The sequence below is a fragment of the Marmota monax genome, unplaced genomic scaffold (genome assembly GCF_021218885.2).
Source record: "Marmota monax isolate L192 unplaced genomic scaffold, Marmota_monax_Labrador192_F-V1.1 WCK01_AAM20220418_F8-fsc00149, whole genome shotgun sequence".
NCBI lineage: Eukaryota > Metazoa > Chordata > Mammalia > Rodentia > Sciuridae > Marmota > Marmota monax.
In genome coordinates, this window is record NW_026693170.1 from 2,471,217 (window position 1) to 2,482,643 (window position 11,427).

The following is an 11,427-nucleotide window of genomic DNA, read 5'->3' on the forward strand; positions in this document are numbered from 1 at the left end:
AGCAGGGACGGGGCGGCTGAGCTGGGCTGCTCCCTTGAACACAGGTGTTAGGGACGGAAGGTCTCTCCCCACGTGGATGGAGACGGTGCGACACCCTCGTGCGGAGACAGAGGGCGCGCAATGGGAAGCCCGTGTCCTGGAGAAGGGGACAGAGGCGCGGCGGTGACAGGCTGAGAGCAGTAGCCACGCACTTCTGCCTCAGGTGGTGGCAGATTGCCAAAATGGCCACGCATTCAACCCCTCTCAGCAACAGGTGGAGTTGGTCTCCTCACCCCTGCAATGGACCGGCCAGTGACTTGCTTTGACCAGCAGAATGTGGCGGGAATGATTGTGTGCCAGTTCTGAGCTGGGACCTCGAGCGTCCCTGCAGCACCTGCTCCCCCACCTTGGAGCCCTGACTCTGTCACGGGAATGAGCTTGGGTCACCTGCTGGAGGGCAAGTCCACATGGGAGAGGCCTGAGGTCGGTGCCTCAGTGGAGGCTGTCCTAGTCCCGATAGCTCTAGGCAGCCCATCACCTGACTGTAGATGCAGGAACAAGCCCAGCAGCATCCAGAAGAACTGCCCAGCAGAGCTCAGCCCAAACTGACCGACTGCGCACAGAATTGTGATTAAATAAACGATTGTTTTCAAGTTGCTTTATTTTGGGGGTCATTTGTTACCTAGCAGATGCTGACGGATACACCTAGGATTCTTAGAAATCTTCCTGGATCCTAATATTAAAGTCTTCCTTTACATTTATTTTTATTTATTTGTTTGTTTATTTATTTTGCAGTGCTGACACTGGAACTCAGGGCCACATGCATGCTAGCCAAGCACTCTGTCCCTTAGCTGCACCCCAAACTTTAACCCCACCCCTTTTTTTGGTACCAGGGATTAAAACCAGGGACTCATAGCCACTGAGCCACACCCCAGCCCTTTTAAAATACTTTATTTAGAGACAGTGTCTTGCTGAGTTGCTTAGGGCCTCACTAAGTTGCTGAGGCTGGCTTTGAACTTGTGATCCTCCTGCCTCAGCCTCCTAAGCCGCTGGGATGACAGGCCACAGTATCTGGCATCCCCCCCTGTTTTGGGGGGTTCCGTTAGTGAGTTTCTTTTACTTGCAGCTCCAAATGTGGAAGAAACACAGACGGCCTGCTTAGGTAGCTTTCAAGGGCTTGGTGAGCTGGACAGTCGGGGCCCGGGCAGTTGGCAGGACAGAGAGGAGCAGTCCTGGGCTCTTGGCAAATCATCAGGGAACCAGGAGGGAGGAGGTCCCCGAGGACCCCCTGCTCAGGAGCTTGTCCTGTTCCCTGAGCCAGGATTTCCTTTCACCTCCCCGAGGTCACGGGCCAGCTGCACGCTCATCACCTCTGTCAGTCAGTGCTGGGATGAAGACAGGGGGACAGAGGGAGAGTCACTGTCACCATCAGACCTGAAGCCCTAGCCCTGGTGCGACCCGACTTGAGGCCTGCGTCTTCAGCAGTGTTCAGTGACCTCGGCGGAAGGTCCCCACGTGGCTCCTTCCCTGCTGGATGAGTGGCACCGGCCCCCACACTCCCTGTCCCCCTCCAGGCCTTCCCTCCGTGCCACTCAACCTCATCTGACCCACTCTCCAGGTCTTCCTTGCTCAACGTGGGTATCACGGGCATCCCCGAGGGGGACACGGGGTCCCCAAGGGACTCTTCATGCTTAATCCCCTGGGACCGCAGCACCCGGCACAGGGTGGGCTGAGGTAGGTACGACGAGGGGACCGGGCAGCCCCTCCGGGTCCCTGGCACTGCTTCAGGTGCTGTGAGATCCAGCCCTCTTCACATCAACCCTGGGTGGTGGGTGCTTTTATTCTGGTCCCACTTTGCAGATTGGCCAACTGAGGCACAGGGTAAGTGTCTACCTGGTGGAGCCCAGGCACCCAGCTCCAGTGCCTCTCTGTTGCCTGATGTTGCTTCCTGAACTGATGAAGCAGCGGGGCATATGGGAGGTCAGGGTGACCCTCTCTGATGGAGTCCTTGGCTCCTTCTTTTTTCTTTCTTTTTTTAGCACCAGGGATTTAACCCTGATGTGCTCTTACCCCTGAGCCACATCCCCAGCCCTTTTTATTTTTATTATTTTTTTAAAATTTTTGAGACAGGGTCTCATTAACTTGCTTAGGGCCTCCCTAAGTTGGTGAGGCTGGTGTCCAACCTGTGATCCTCCTGCCTCAGCCTCCCTAGTCACTGGGATCCAAGGTGGGCACCGCCACAGCCGGCTGTTTAGGTCTGTCTCTATGCAGAGGGAGCTCTGTATGTGGTGGGGGCCAAGTGGACGGGCCCAGTGGTCAGGGAAGGGACAGCTGTACCATAGGTTCTTCACGCAGAAGAAGACCGCGACGCCGAGCAGCGTGATGAGCCCGATGGCAGATGCTCCTGTCAGGGTCAGGCCGGGGTCGTGCCGAATGGGCCACGCAGGAGTGGGCTCCACGTCGACTTCTGGGGACCAGGGAGGAGCCAGGGTGCAGAGCTGCCCGCCCTCCCGCACATTCCCACTCCCATCTTCCACCTCTGGGTCACCCGGGACCCGGCCTCCACCCATCCGGCCTCTGCCAAGCTCCTCCCCAGCGGTCGCTGCTTCCTGGCCCCCACCTCCCCACCAGCTGGAAGCCGCAGGGTCTTTCTTTTCTCTTTTCAAACTTTTTTTTTTTTTTTTACTTATTTATCTATTCTTTCTATCTATCTATCTGTCTGTCTGTCTGTCTATCCGCTTCGCTGGCGCGTGCTGGGGCGCAGAGGGGAGAGAGGGCTGGAGCTGGGACCCGGTGCAGATCCTGTCCTGGGCTTTCATTAGCGTCAGCCTCTTTCAGCCTCAGCCACAGCTGGCTTGCTGGAGGGAAGGACAGACGACACTTTGGCTAGAAAGGGTCTCACAGAGCCGGGCGCGGAGGTGCACTCTTGTAACCTCAGCGGCTTGGGAGGCTGAGGCTGGAGGATCTCAAATTTGAGGCTAGCCTCAACAACTTAGCAAGAATCTGTCTCAAAATAAAAAGTAAAAAGGGCTGGAGAGGGGGCTCCGAGATTAAGCGCCCCTGGATTCAAGGATTCAATCCCTGATCCAGAAAAAAATAGGGGGGGGGCCTCCCAGGCTTCTGGAAGGTGCTCAGGAGAGCCCTGAAGTCCGCCGCAGACCAGCCGGAGTGCAGCAGGGGTCCTGGGTGGGGGGGACTCCCGTGGCTCAGGTGGCAGTGAGACGGTCACAGGGTAGGAGGGCAGCAGCTGCTGGCTGTTCCTGCCCGTGCACACGTAGGTGCCCAGCAGCTCCCGGGACAGTCGCCGGATGAACAGCTTCTCTCCGGTGCCACAGAGCCTCCCGTCGAGGGTCCAGGTCAGCTCGGGCTCGGGGTCCATTGTGACCGTCCACGCCATGATCACCGAGAAGTTGAGGTCGCTGTAGATGATGCCCCGGACGGTGCTGGGGGATGTCCGCAGCTGCACTTGCCTGGGGCTGTCTGTGGGAACAGGGAGCAAGGCCACCGGGTGGAGGCCGCTCAGGGAGGCTGGCGCTTCTGCCCGCCGCAGAGGCTGCACTCATCCATCCACCCCGAAGGAGCCCCGAGCCGCTGGCCTGGGGTGGCGCCCGCTGAGACCACAGTGGACAGAACTTTTGGTGCCCCGACCCCTCGCCCTCCCCACGACTGCCAGCGCCTGGAGCCCCCAGGGGCTCGGGTGGGAGCATCGGGGCTTGTCCCACACCAGGCCCTGAGCTGCTCAGTGGGGTTGCGCTCCGTTGCCATGGTGATAACCAGCCCCTGCCTTCTCTTCCTGTGCACCCCCAGCCCTTCCCAGCTCCCCAGCAGTTAACCATGGGCATCTAATTCGGGGTGAAGCAAATCGAGGATCCTGGGCTCAGCAGCAAGAGGACAGACAGCAGCCTCATGGAGTGGGAGAGGGAGTGGGGGGATAATCAGTGGACCGGTGGGTGCATATATAGCTGGGGTGAGGTAAGAACTGTGAAGACAAAGATGAGGGGGTGGGTTGGACTGGAGGTGGGGCGAGCCCAGTTCAGGTCAAAGAAAGGCAGATCTGAGAGGTCGTGAGACCCTGTGGGACCCCTGGGCTGTGGGGAAGACTTTTTTGTTGTTGTTGTGGCCCCAGGGATTGAACTCAGGAGCACTCCACATCCTTTTTACATGTTTTTGAGACAGGGTCTCACTAAGTTGCTTAGGGCCTCTCTAAGTTGCTGAGGCTGGCCTCAAATTCGAGGTCCTCCTGCCTTAGCCTCCCGAGCTGCTGAGATTACAGGTGTGTGCCCCGCACCCGGCCAGGGGAAGGACCTTGACTCTGAACGAGGTGGGAGTCTCTGAAGAGGAGGGAAGAGGGCTGGCTTAGGTGTGAAGGGCATCACTTTGGCTGCCACGGGGGAAACCGACTTTACGGCTGCAGGAGTGGGAAGCGGGGAGTGAGCGAGGAGGTGACCCAAGGGTCCGGCGTTCCCTTTCCACGATTTTTCAGGGAAAGGGCTTTGAGATCTGGGGATCCTGGGGCCAGGCCTCAGGGACGGAGAGGGATACATCTGGGGTTTGAACTTGGGCCGCCTGACATTGTGGCACATGCTGGGACCTCCACCCAGAGCCCAGGTCCACCTTCAGCGCAGTGTGAGAAGTGAAAAGGACCTGGGCACAGCCAGGGGCTCCTGGAGGGCTTCCTGGAGGAGGCGGTGCCCGGCTGGGCTCGGAGCAGGAGAGGGCGCCCAGCAACGGGAGGCATGACCTCCACCAAGACAGCCACCGGCCCTGGGGTCCTCCGTGAGCCAAGTGCCACTCATGGCTTGTCCGTGGGAGGTGGAGCCATCTAGAAGGTGTGATCAGCATTTAAACACGAACAGAAACACCATCAGGGCATCAGGCGTGGCCAGCTGTCACCTCGCAACCCGCCCCCTGCCCTGGGGCTGCACTCACTGTTGGAGCGTCCCTGTCCCCTGCTGGTTCCCAGCACCGTGGCACCGCTGTCCGCATCTGTCACATTGGTGATGAGCAGGGGGCCCCGGGAGCCCAGCCACTCCCTGCCCATGTGAGCCGGTCCTCGGAGGCCCTCGGGAGAGACCACGGCTGCCGGCTGGGCCTCGCGCCCTGGGAACCGTGAAGCGGTGCGGAGGCCATCGGGGCTCCCGGGGACAGGCGGGCGGCCACCGCCTCCCTCTGCCAGGGGCAGCTCCAGGGACGCAGAACAGGTGCTGGTGCTGCAGGCGAGCAGGGTGCCTTGAGGTGGGGAGGAGGGACGGGGACACAGTGAGATGCTGCCCACACGGGCTGGTGATGGCGCTGCACAACCATCAGAGCTAGACCAGGTCCCTGGTGCCACACGGGTCACAATCCAGTCGTCCTTGAAGCCACCCCGCAAAGCACCCAGCACTGCCGTGCCACGGTCACGGGGCCAGCACCTTTCTCTGCTCTGCTTCCCAAAAGGCTGACTTCCCTGGGCGACGGCCTGGGCTCCCCTGGCCTGTTGCTGCTGGCTGGCTTCTGCCGGTGGGTGACTCCTCTCTCCCTCGCATTAGACCGTCTGTTTCTTGCCTCAGCCCTGATTGATATGACTATTATACCCCATGACAGATAAGAAACCAGAGTCAGGGAATGTAAGACAGCTGTGTCTGATGTCATAGGTGTGACAGTCTGTTTTATAGGCAGGGAAACCAAGGCACAGCAGGCTTGAGTCTCAGACTTGGGGTCTGTCTTAGTCTGTCTTGTGTTGCTATCACAAAATACCCGAGGCTAGTGCTTTATAAAGATAAGAGGTTTATTTGGTTCTGGTGGCTGGAAAGTCCAAACAACAAGGTTCCACACTGGTGAGGGGGCTCCTTGGCTGTGTTGCAATGTGGTGCAGAAACAAAGGGAACCTCCATATGCAGAAGGGGCCAAGCACACAGGGTGGATTTGTTTTATGACAACCCACTTTTCTTTTCTTTCTTTTTTTTTTTTTAATTGGTACTGGAGATTGAACTTGGGAGTGCTGTACGACTGAGCCATCTCCTCAGCCCTTTTTATTTTCTCTTTTGAGACAGGATCTTGCTAAGGTCTTGTTGAGGCTGGCCTCAAACTTGTGATCTTCCTGTCTCAGCCTCCTGAGCTGCTGGAATGACAGGCATGAGTTACCACACCCAGCTCACAACCTGCTCTTGACAGAACGAATCCAGTCGTAGGAGACCTCACCCACTCCTCCCTGCTCCTTAGACATGGGCATCACATGAAGGATGATGCTCCCATGATCTAATCATTCCCCACTAGGCCCCACCTCTTAAAGGGTCCACCACCCATTTCTCATTCTCATGCCCAGTGAGGAGGCCTGGGGCAACCTACCACCCTCTCCTCAGCTCAGCTGCAAATCACCCGGACCTGACCTGTCACCTGTGCCTCCTCTCTGCGACTTTGCTTCTTCTGCTTTTCTGTACCTTGCTTTGAGACTTTTCAAAAATACATTGGCACATATATGTAGCTATATATAATCTATAGTTTTGTTGATGCAGAATCCATAGGACATATCATTCACTCAGCCCCACATGTTCATCATTTTGAAATCTCAACGGGTTATACACCAGTGTGCGGTATGGCGTTTAGAAGCATGATGGGATGATATCTGATAAACGATAACATCGTCTTTTCTTTCTAAAGGTTAATTAATTATTTTAATTGGCGAGTACAAATTTATATATTTATGGTGTACCACTTGGCGTTTTAAAATATTTCTCCATTGTGCAATGACTCAACTGAGCCAATTCCCACATGCATGACTTCACAGCCTGTGACCAGAACACTTAGAATCCACTCTTTGCATCAACAATTCAAGTGTGCAACTGAGGGGCTTTGCATATCCCCACCACCTGCATTCTAGTGCTCAAAGGTGACCATTTGGGGAGGCACATTTCCCTTGAGGATTGTACAAACATCATCACAATCAATTTTAGAACATTTTCATTACCCCCCAAAGAAATCCTGGGCTGGGCACCATGGGGCACCCCTATAATCCCAGCTGCTCAGGAGGCTGAGGCAGGAGGATGGCAAATTAGAGGCCAGCCTGGGCAACTCAGTGAGATCCTGTCTCAAAAACTAAAAAGGGCTGGGGACGGAGCTCAGTGGTCGAGCCTTACCTGTAAGCTGTGTGAGGCCCTGGGTTCCATCCTTAGCGAGGGGTGCGGTCGGCTGGCCCCTGTTTTGCCCAGTGGCACAGCTGATTGGCATTGGACCCGCGTTCCTTCCGCGCCTACTCATGATACCGAATGCGAATTGTCTCCCGGCTTGACCATGTCTATGAGCATCTGGCTCTCTTTCTTAATCTCCTTCTTTTTAGTGCTATTTAAATAACCGCGTTTCTCTAAAGCAAGAGTTCTGGAATCATCTATGCGGTTCCAGCTCTGAAATCTCATCCTTTGTCTTCTTAAAAGTTAAGAATAGTTAAAAATAAAAAGTCTGAGGACAAAACAAACCAGGAACCTCTGTCCCCAGCTGAGGTCTAGCCCCGTGGGGCTCCCTGATGGCCCTGCCAGCTCCCAAGGCCTCGGGGAGGGGACTGGGGCTCCTGGGGAGGAGAGGGGCGGCAGGGCCCCCAGTGAGGCTTCTTTGAGGAGACCTGGTGCATGTCCGAGCGAGGGTGGCTTGAAGGGAACTTCTTGGAGACCTTGGAGTGTGGGAGAAGGGGACTCAACCTGTACGTCCCCAGATGAAGGACAGGGTGGGTGAAGCTCACGGGGACAGGCGGGATGCACATGGCCTGCGCGTTCCTTCCTCCCTGCCCACAGCCTCAGGGTCCCCGAGGACAGCTCTGACTGGCGGGAAGAACACAGAGAGAAGAGGCCCACAGAGTCTTGTCCTCACAGGCTGAATTGGGGACCCAGCAAATCTTGAAATTGGGTGATCTGGGGTTTAAAAATGACACAGATCTGGACTTTTTAAGGCCTGGAAGAGAGGGCAACTCATTTATTATCTAGAGGCCCGCGTGTGGTCTCTGCAAAATGTGGTCTCAGTCGCCAAAGAATCCAGCCTCAAATTACTCACTTTTCTGCCACTTCCAAGCTGTGTGAGCTGGGGTCGGCACTCACTAAACCTCCCTGAACCTCGGTCTCTTCTTCTGTGAAATGGGGATCATACGGCCCCTGCCCGAAGGGGTTATATTCCTGCCTGGAAAGCCGCAGAAGGGGCTGGCCGTCGACGTACTCAGGTACAGTGACCGCTTATCACCGTTACTGCTATAGTTTATTATTCTTATTGTTTCATTGGCTCGTGGACAGCTGTGGTGAGACAGGGTACTCTGGTGGAAAGGGTCTGGGCTGGGATTCTGGATTCCGGTGGTGCCATCGGCCAGCCCCTGTGGTCTGGAGTAGGTGCCCTGTCCCCACTCGGTGCCTCACTGTCCTCCTTGGTAAAGGGGTCTGTAGTGTCGCCGGTTGGGCTGGAGGGGGTGTGGTTCAAGAGCGCTGTGAACTGGCTGCCTGGTCTTTAAATTGACCAGAGCAGGGTGACGTTGACTGTACGGAGACTCTTCCTGGGGAGTCCCCCTCTTGTCCCCAACCCATGGGGAATCGATTTCTCTCACTCACCTATTAGAAGCAGCTTCTTCCAGGCAGGGCTGTGACCGGAGCAGGTGTCGGGAGGACACTTCATGACGCTGCGCTGTGCCTGGGACTGAGCTGGGAGCGTCCTGCTGGGCGCTGCAGCTCAAGGTGATGGGTGGCACCGCAGTTAAGCCGCCGGGCCCCGCCCACAGCCCCGGCCCCGCCCCGGACCGCCCACAGCCCCGCCCCGGCCCGCCCCGGCCCCGCCCTCAGCCCCGCCCCGGCCCCGCCTCCCGCTGCCTTTAGGAAGCCACTCCAGCCCGGTTTCCCCAGTCCCTGGTCGGTGGTAGTGGAAGGGCGCAGGGACCCAGGGATTTCCTCCTCCTTCCCCACCCCGCAATCCTCCCTGGGAGAACCGTGTCGGTGAGGCCAAAGAGCCTTCTGCCCGCAAAGTGGAGCAATGGGCAAAGGTCCCAGGTAGGTGGCCGCGGGCCCAGGGCTGGCCTCCTGGCTTCCGGCCCAGGCTCTGTGACCATCCGCTCTGAGCTTCAGCTTTTGTCCCCTGTAAAATGAGTATGCAGCCAGGTGCCTCGTCGAAAGCCCGCAATCCCAGAGACTCAGGAGGCTGAGGCAGGAGGATGGCAAATTCAAGTCCAGCCTCAGCAATTTAGCAAGACCCTGTCCTAAAATAAAAGATAGAAAGGGCTGGGGGTGCAGCTCCTTGTTAAAACACCCCTGGGTTCAATCCCCAGTACCCAAATAAATAAGTAAATAAAACTAAAACAATTAAAAAATAAAAATAAAAAATAAAATCTAAAAATGAGGGTGTTAATAATAGAGCCTGTCCCAGAGGCAGAGGGACTTCAGTGTTAGGGCCAGGGTGCATGTAGGTGCTCAAGGAAAACCGGCAGCTATTAAAATAATGCTAATTACTATTATTGGTATCCAGGGTGCCCCAGAAGCATGTTCAGAATTACTTTACTAGGACTCTGCTCATACTATATCCTGAAGTTAGATACTGGAAGGATTAACCAGAAAATCTCCTTTTCCTGACCCTACTGACTCTCCAGGCTCATTGCTTCCTCCTCAAATTAATAGAGGTTGTAGAACATGCACAAGGTCCTGGGTTTCATTTCCAGGAATGAAAAAACAAAGCAAAACAAAAAATTTTTCTACTGTTCAAATGAATAGCTGGTGTTTATTGAACACTTACTGTCTGCCACGCACATCGGCAGCTTTCTTGCAACTGTTGCCTGATCAAGTCCTCACTGAAACCTCCCAGGGGTGGCTATGGCCATTCTTCACTTTCCAGTGGCTCATAGAGGCTAAGTATCTGACTTTGCACAGCTATTCACAGTGACTTCAGTGTCAGTTCTTGGAGGGAGCCACCTCAGGGCCTTTGCACTTGACATCTCTGCTCCTTAGAGCAGAGTCTTGTGGCTGTGTCTTGTGATTCTGGTCTCAAATCAGATGTCATCTCCTCAAAAAGGCTTTCCTAACAGAACCGCTGCAACTCAGCTACCCGGCTCCTTGCTACTGAGCCACGTTCCCCCCCCCCCCACTTCCCAGTGTTTTCTGGCATGATCTCATTTATTGCTTTGTTCACTTGTTTGTCATCTGTCTCCTTCTTCCCTCCCTGCCTTCCCCAGAATGTCAGATCCAGGAGACAGGGGTTTTTTTCTGACTCATAGCTGTGCACATCATAGAGCCTCATCATATTTTTTTTTAAGTGAATAAATGAACAAGTGAGTGAGTGAGTGAGAGTGTTGGGATTTGAACTCAGATCTGTCTGACTCACAGGCTTGTTTTTCCTTCCTAGAGAGGTCCAGGCTCCACCCAGGGGCAAAGATTCACCCCCGAGACTCTGATAATAGTCATTACCCGGAGACTTGGCTATTTATTAGCATTTGCCAATCAGCCACCTCTTTATGGCCTGTCTGGCTGCTGCTGGGTGCTGGGCCGGCCAGGAGACCATGAGAGTCTGGGCAGGTAGCTGCAGGGTGCGCAGGACTCTGGTGTCTGCTCCTTCCGCTTCACCCTGTTTTATTTTATTTTTGGAACTGGGGACTCAATCCTGAGCACTCTACCATTGAGCCCCATCCCCAGTCCTTTTATTTTTTATTTAGAGACAGGGTCTTGTTAAGTTGCTTAGGGCCTCACTGAGTTGCTGGGTCTGACCTCGAACTTGTAATCCTCCTGCCTCAACTTCTGGAGTCATGGTACACCACCCAGGTAGCCGCACTTGGACTTCCCTTTGGAAAATCCACACCCTGGGGGCTTCAGAGAGGGGAGGGGCTTAGGACTGACCAATCAGAACGCTTCACACCCCCTACCACCACCACCACAGTGGCAGGGGCCACATGATCCCCATTTCACAGAAGAAGAGACTGAGGCTCAGGGAGGTTTAGTGCCCTCCCCAGCTCACACAGCTTGCAAGTGGAAGAAAAGTGAGCAATTTGAGGCTGGATCCTTTGGCAACTGAGGCCACATTTTTCACAGACCACACTCGGGCCTCTAGATAATAATTGAATTGCCCTCTCTTCCAGGCCTTAAAAAGTCCAGTTCTGTGTCATTTTTAACCCCCAAGCCACCCAATTCCAAGCTTTGCTTGGTGCGCAACCTGTGTTACCCTACAGTGAGGACAAGACTCCGTGGGCCTCTCTCTCTGTGTGTCCTTCCTCCCAGTCAGAGCTGTCCTCTGAGGCCCTGAGGGCGTGGGAGGGGGGAGGGCACATGCAGGCCACTTTCACCTCACAGTGAATGATGGTGTGACTCTGGGCAACCAGAGCATCTCATGTCCCAGTGATGGCTTGAGAGTGGGGCAGCCAGGAGGGAGCAATCCTGGGGCTTTTATTGGAACTCTGGGGAACAAGGCATTTAGTTTTCTTTTGAATTTGCTACTGGAGGGATGTGGGTGCAGCTGCTGGCTCCA

The 11,427-nt window shown here is 55.3% G+C and overlaps 1 protein-coding gene and 1 long non-coding RNA gene across 2 annotated transcripts; both read right to left on the reverse strand.

Moving 5' to 3' along the window:
* Positions 1-914: 914 nt before the first annotated feature.
* On the reverse strand, positions 915-2,360 carry LOC131424604 (uncharacterized). Its single transcript, XR_009227914.1, has 2 exons — positions 2,317-2,360; positions 915-1,364 (listed from the first exon to the last, which is right to left on the reverse strand). It is a non-coding gene; the product is annotated as an uncharacterized LOC131424604 (long non-coding RNA).
* Positions 2,361-2,593: 233 nt separating this feature from the next.
* Positions 2,594-8,684, reverse strand: Igsf23 (immunoglobulin superfamily member 23). The gene is made up of 3 exons (XM_046455609.2): positions 8,541-8,684; positions 4,909-5,208; positions 2,594-3,459 (listed from the first exon to the last, which is right to left on the reverse strand). The coding sequence occupies exons 1-3, from the start codon at positions 8,602-8,604 to the stop codon at positions 2,972-2,974; spliced, it is 852 nt and encodes a 283-aa protein (XP_046311565.2). The 5' UTR covers positions 8,605-8,684; the 3' UTR covers positions 2,594-2,971.
* Between the last annotated feature and the right edge of the window lie 2,743 nt (positions 8,685-11,427).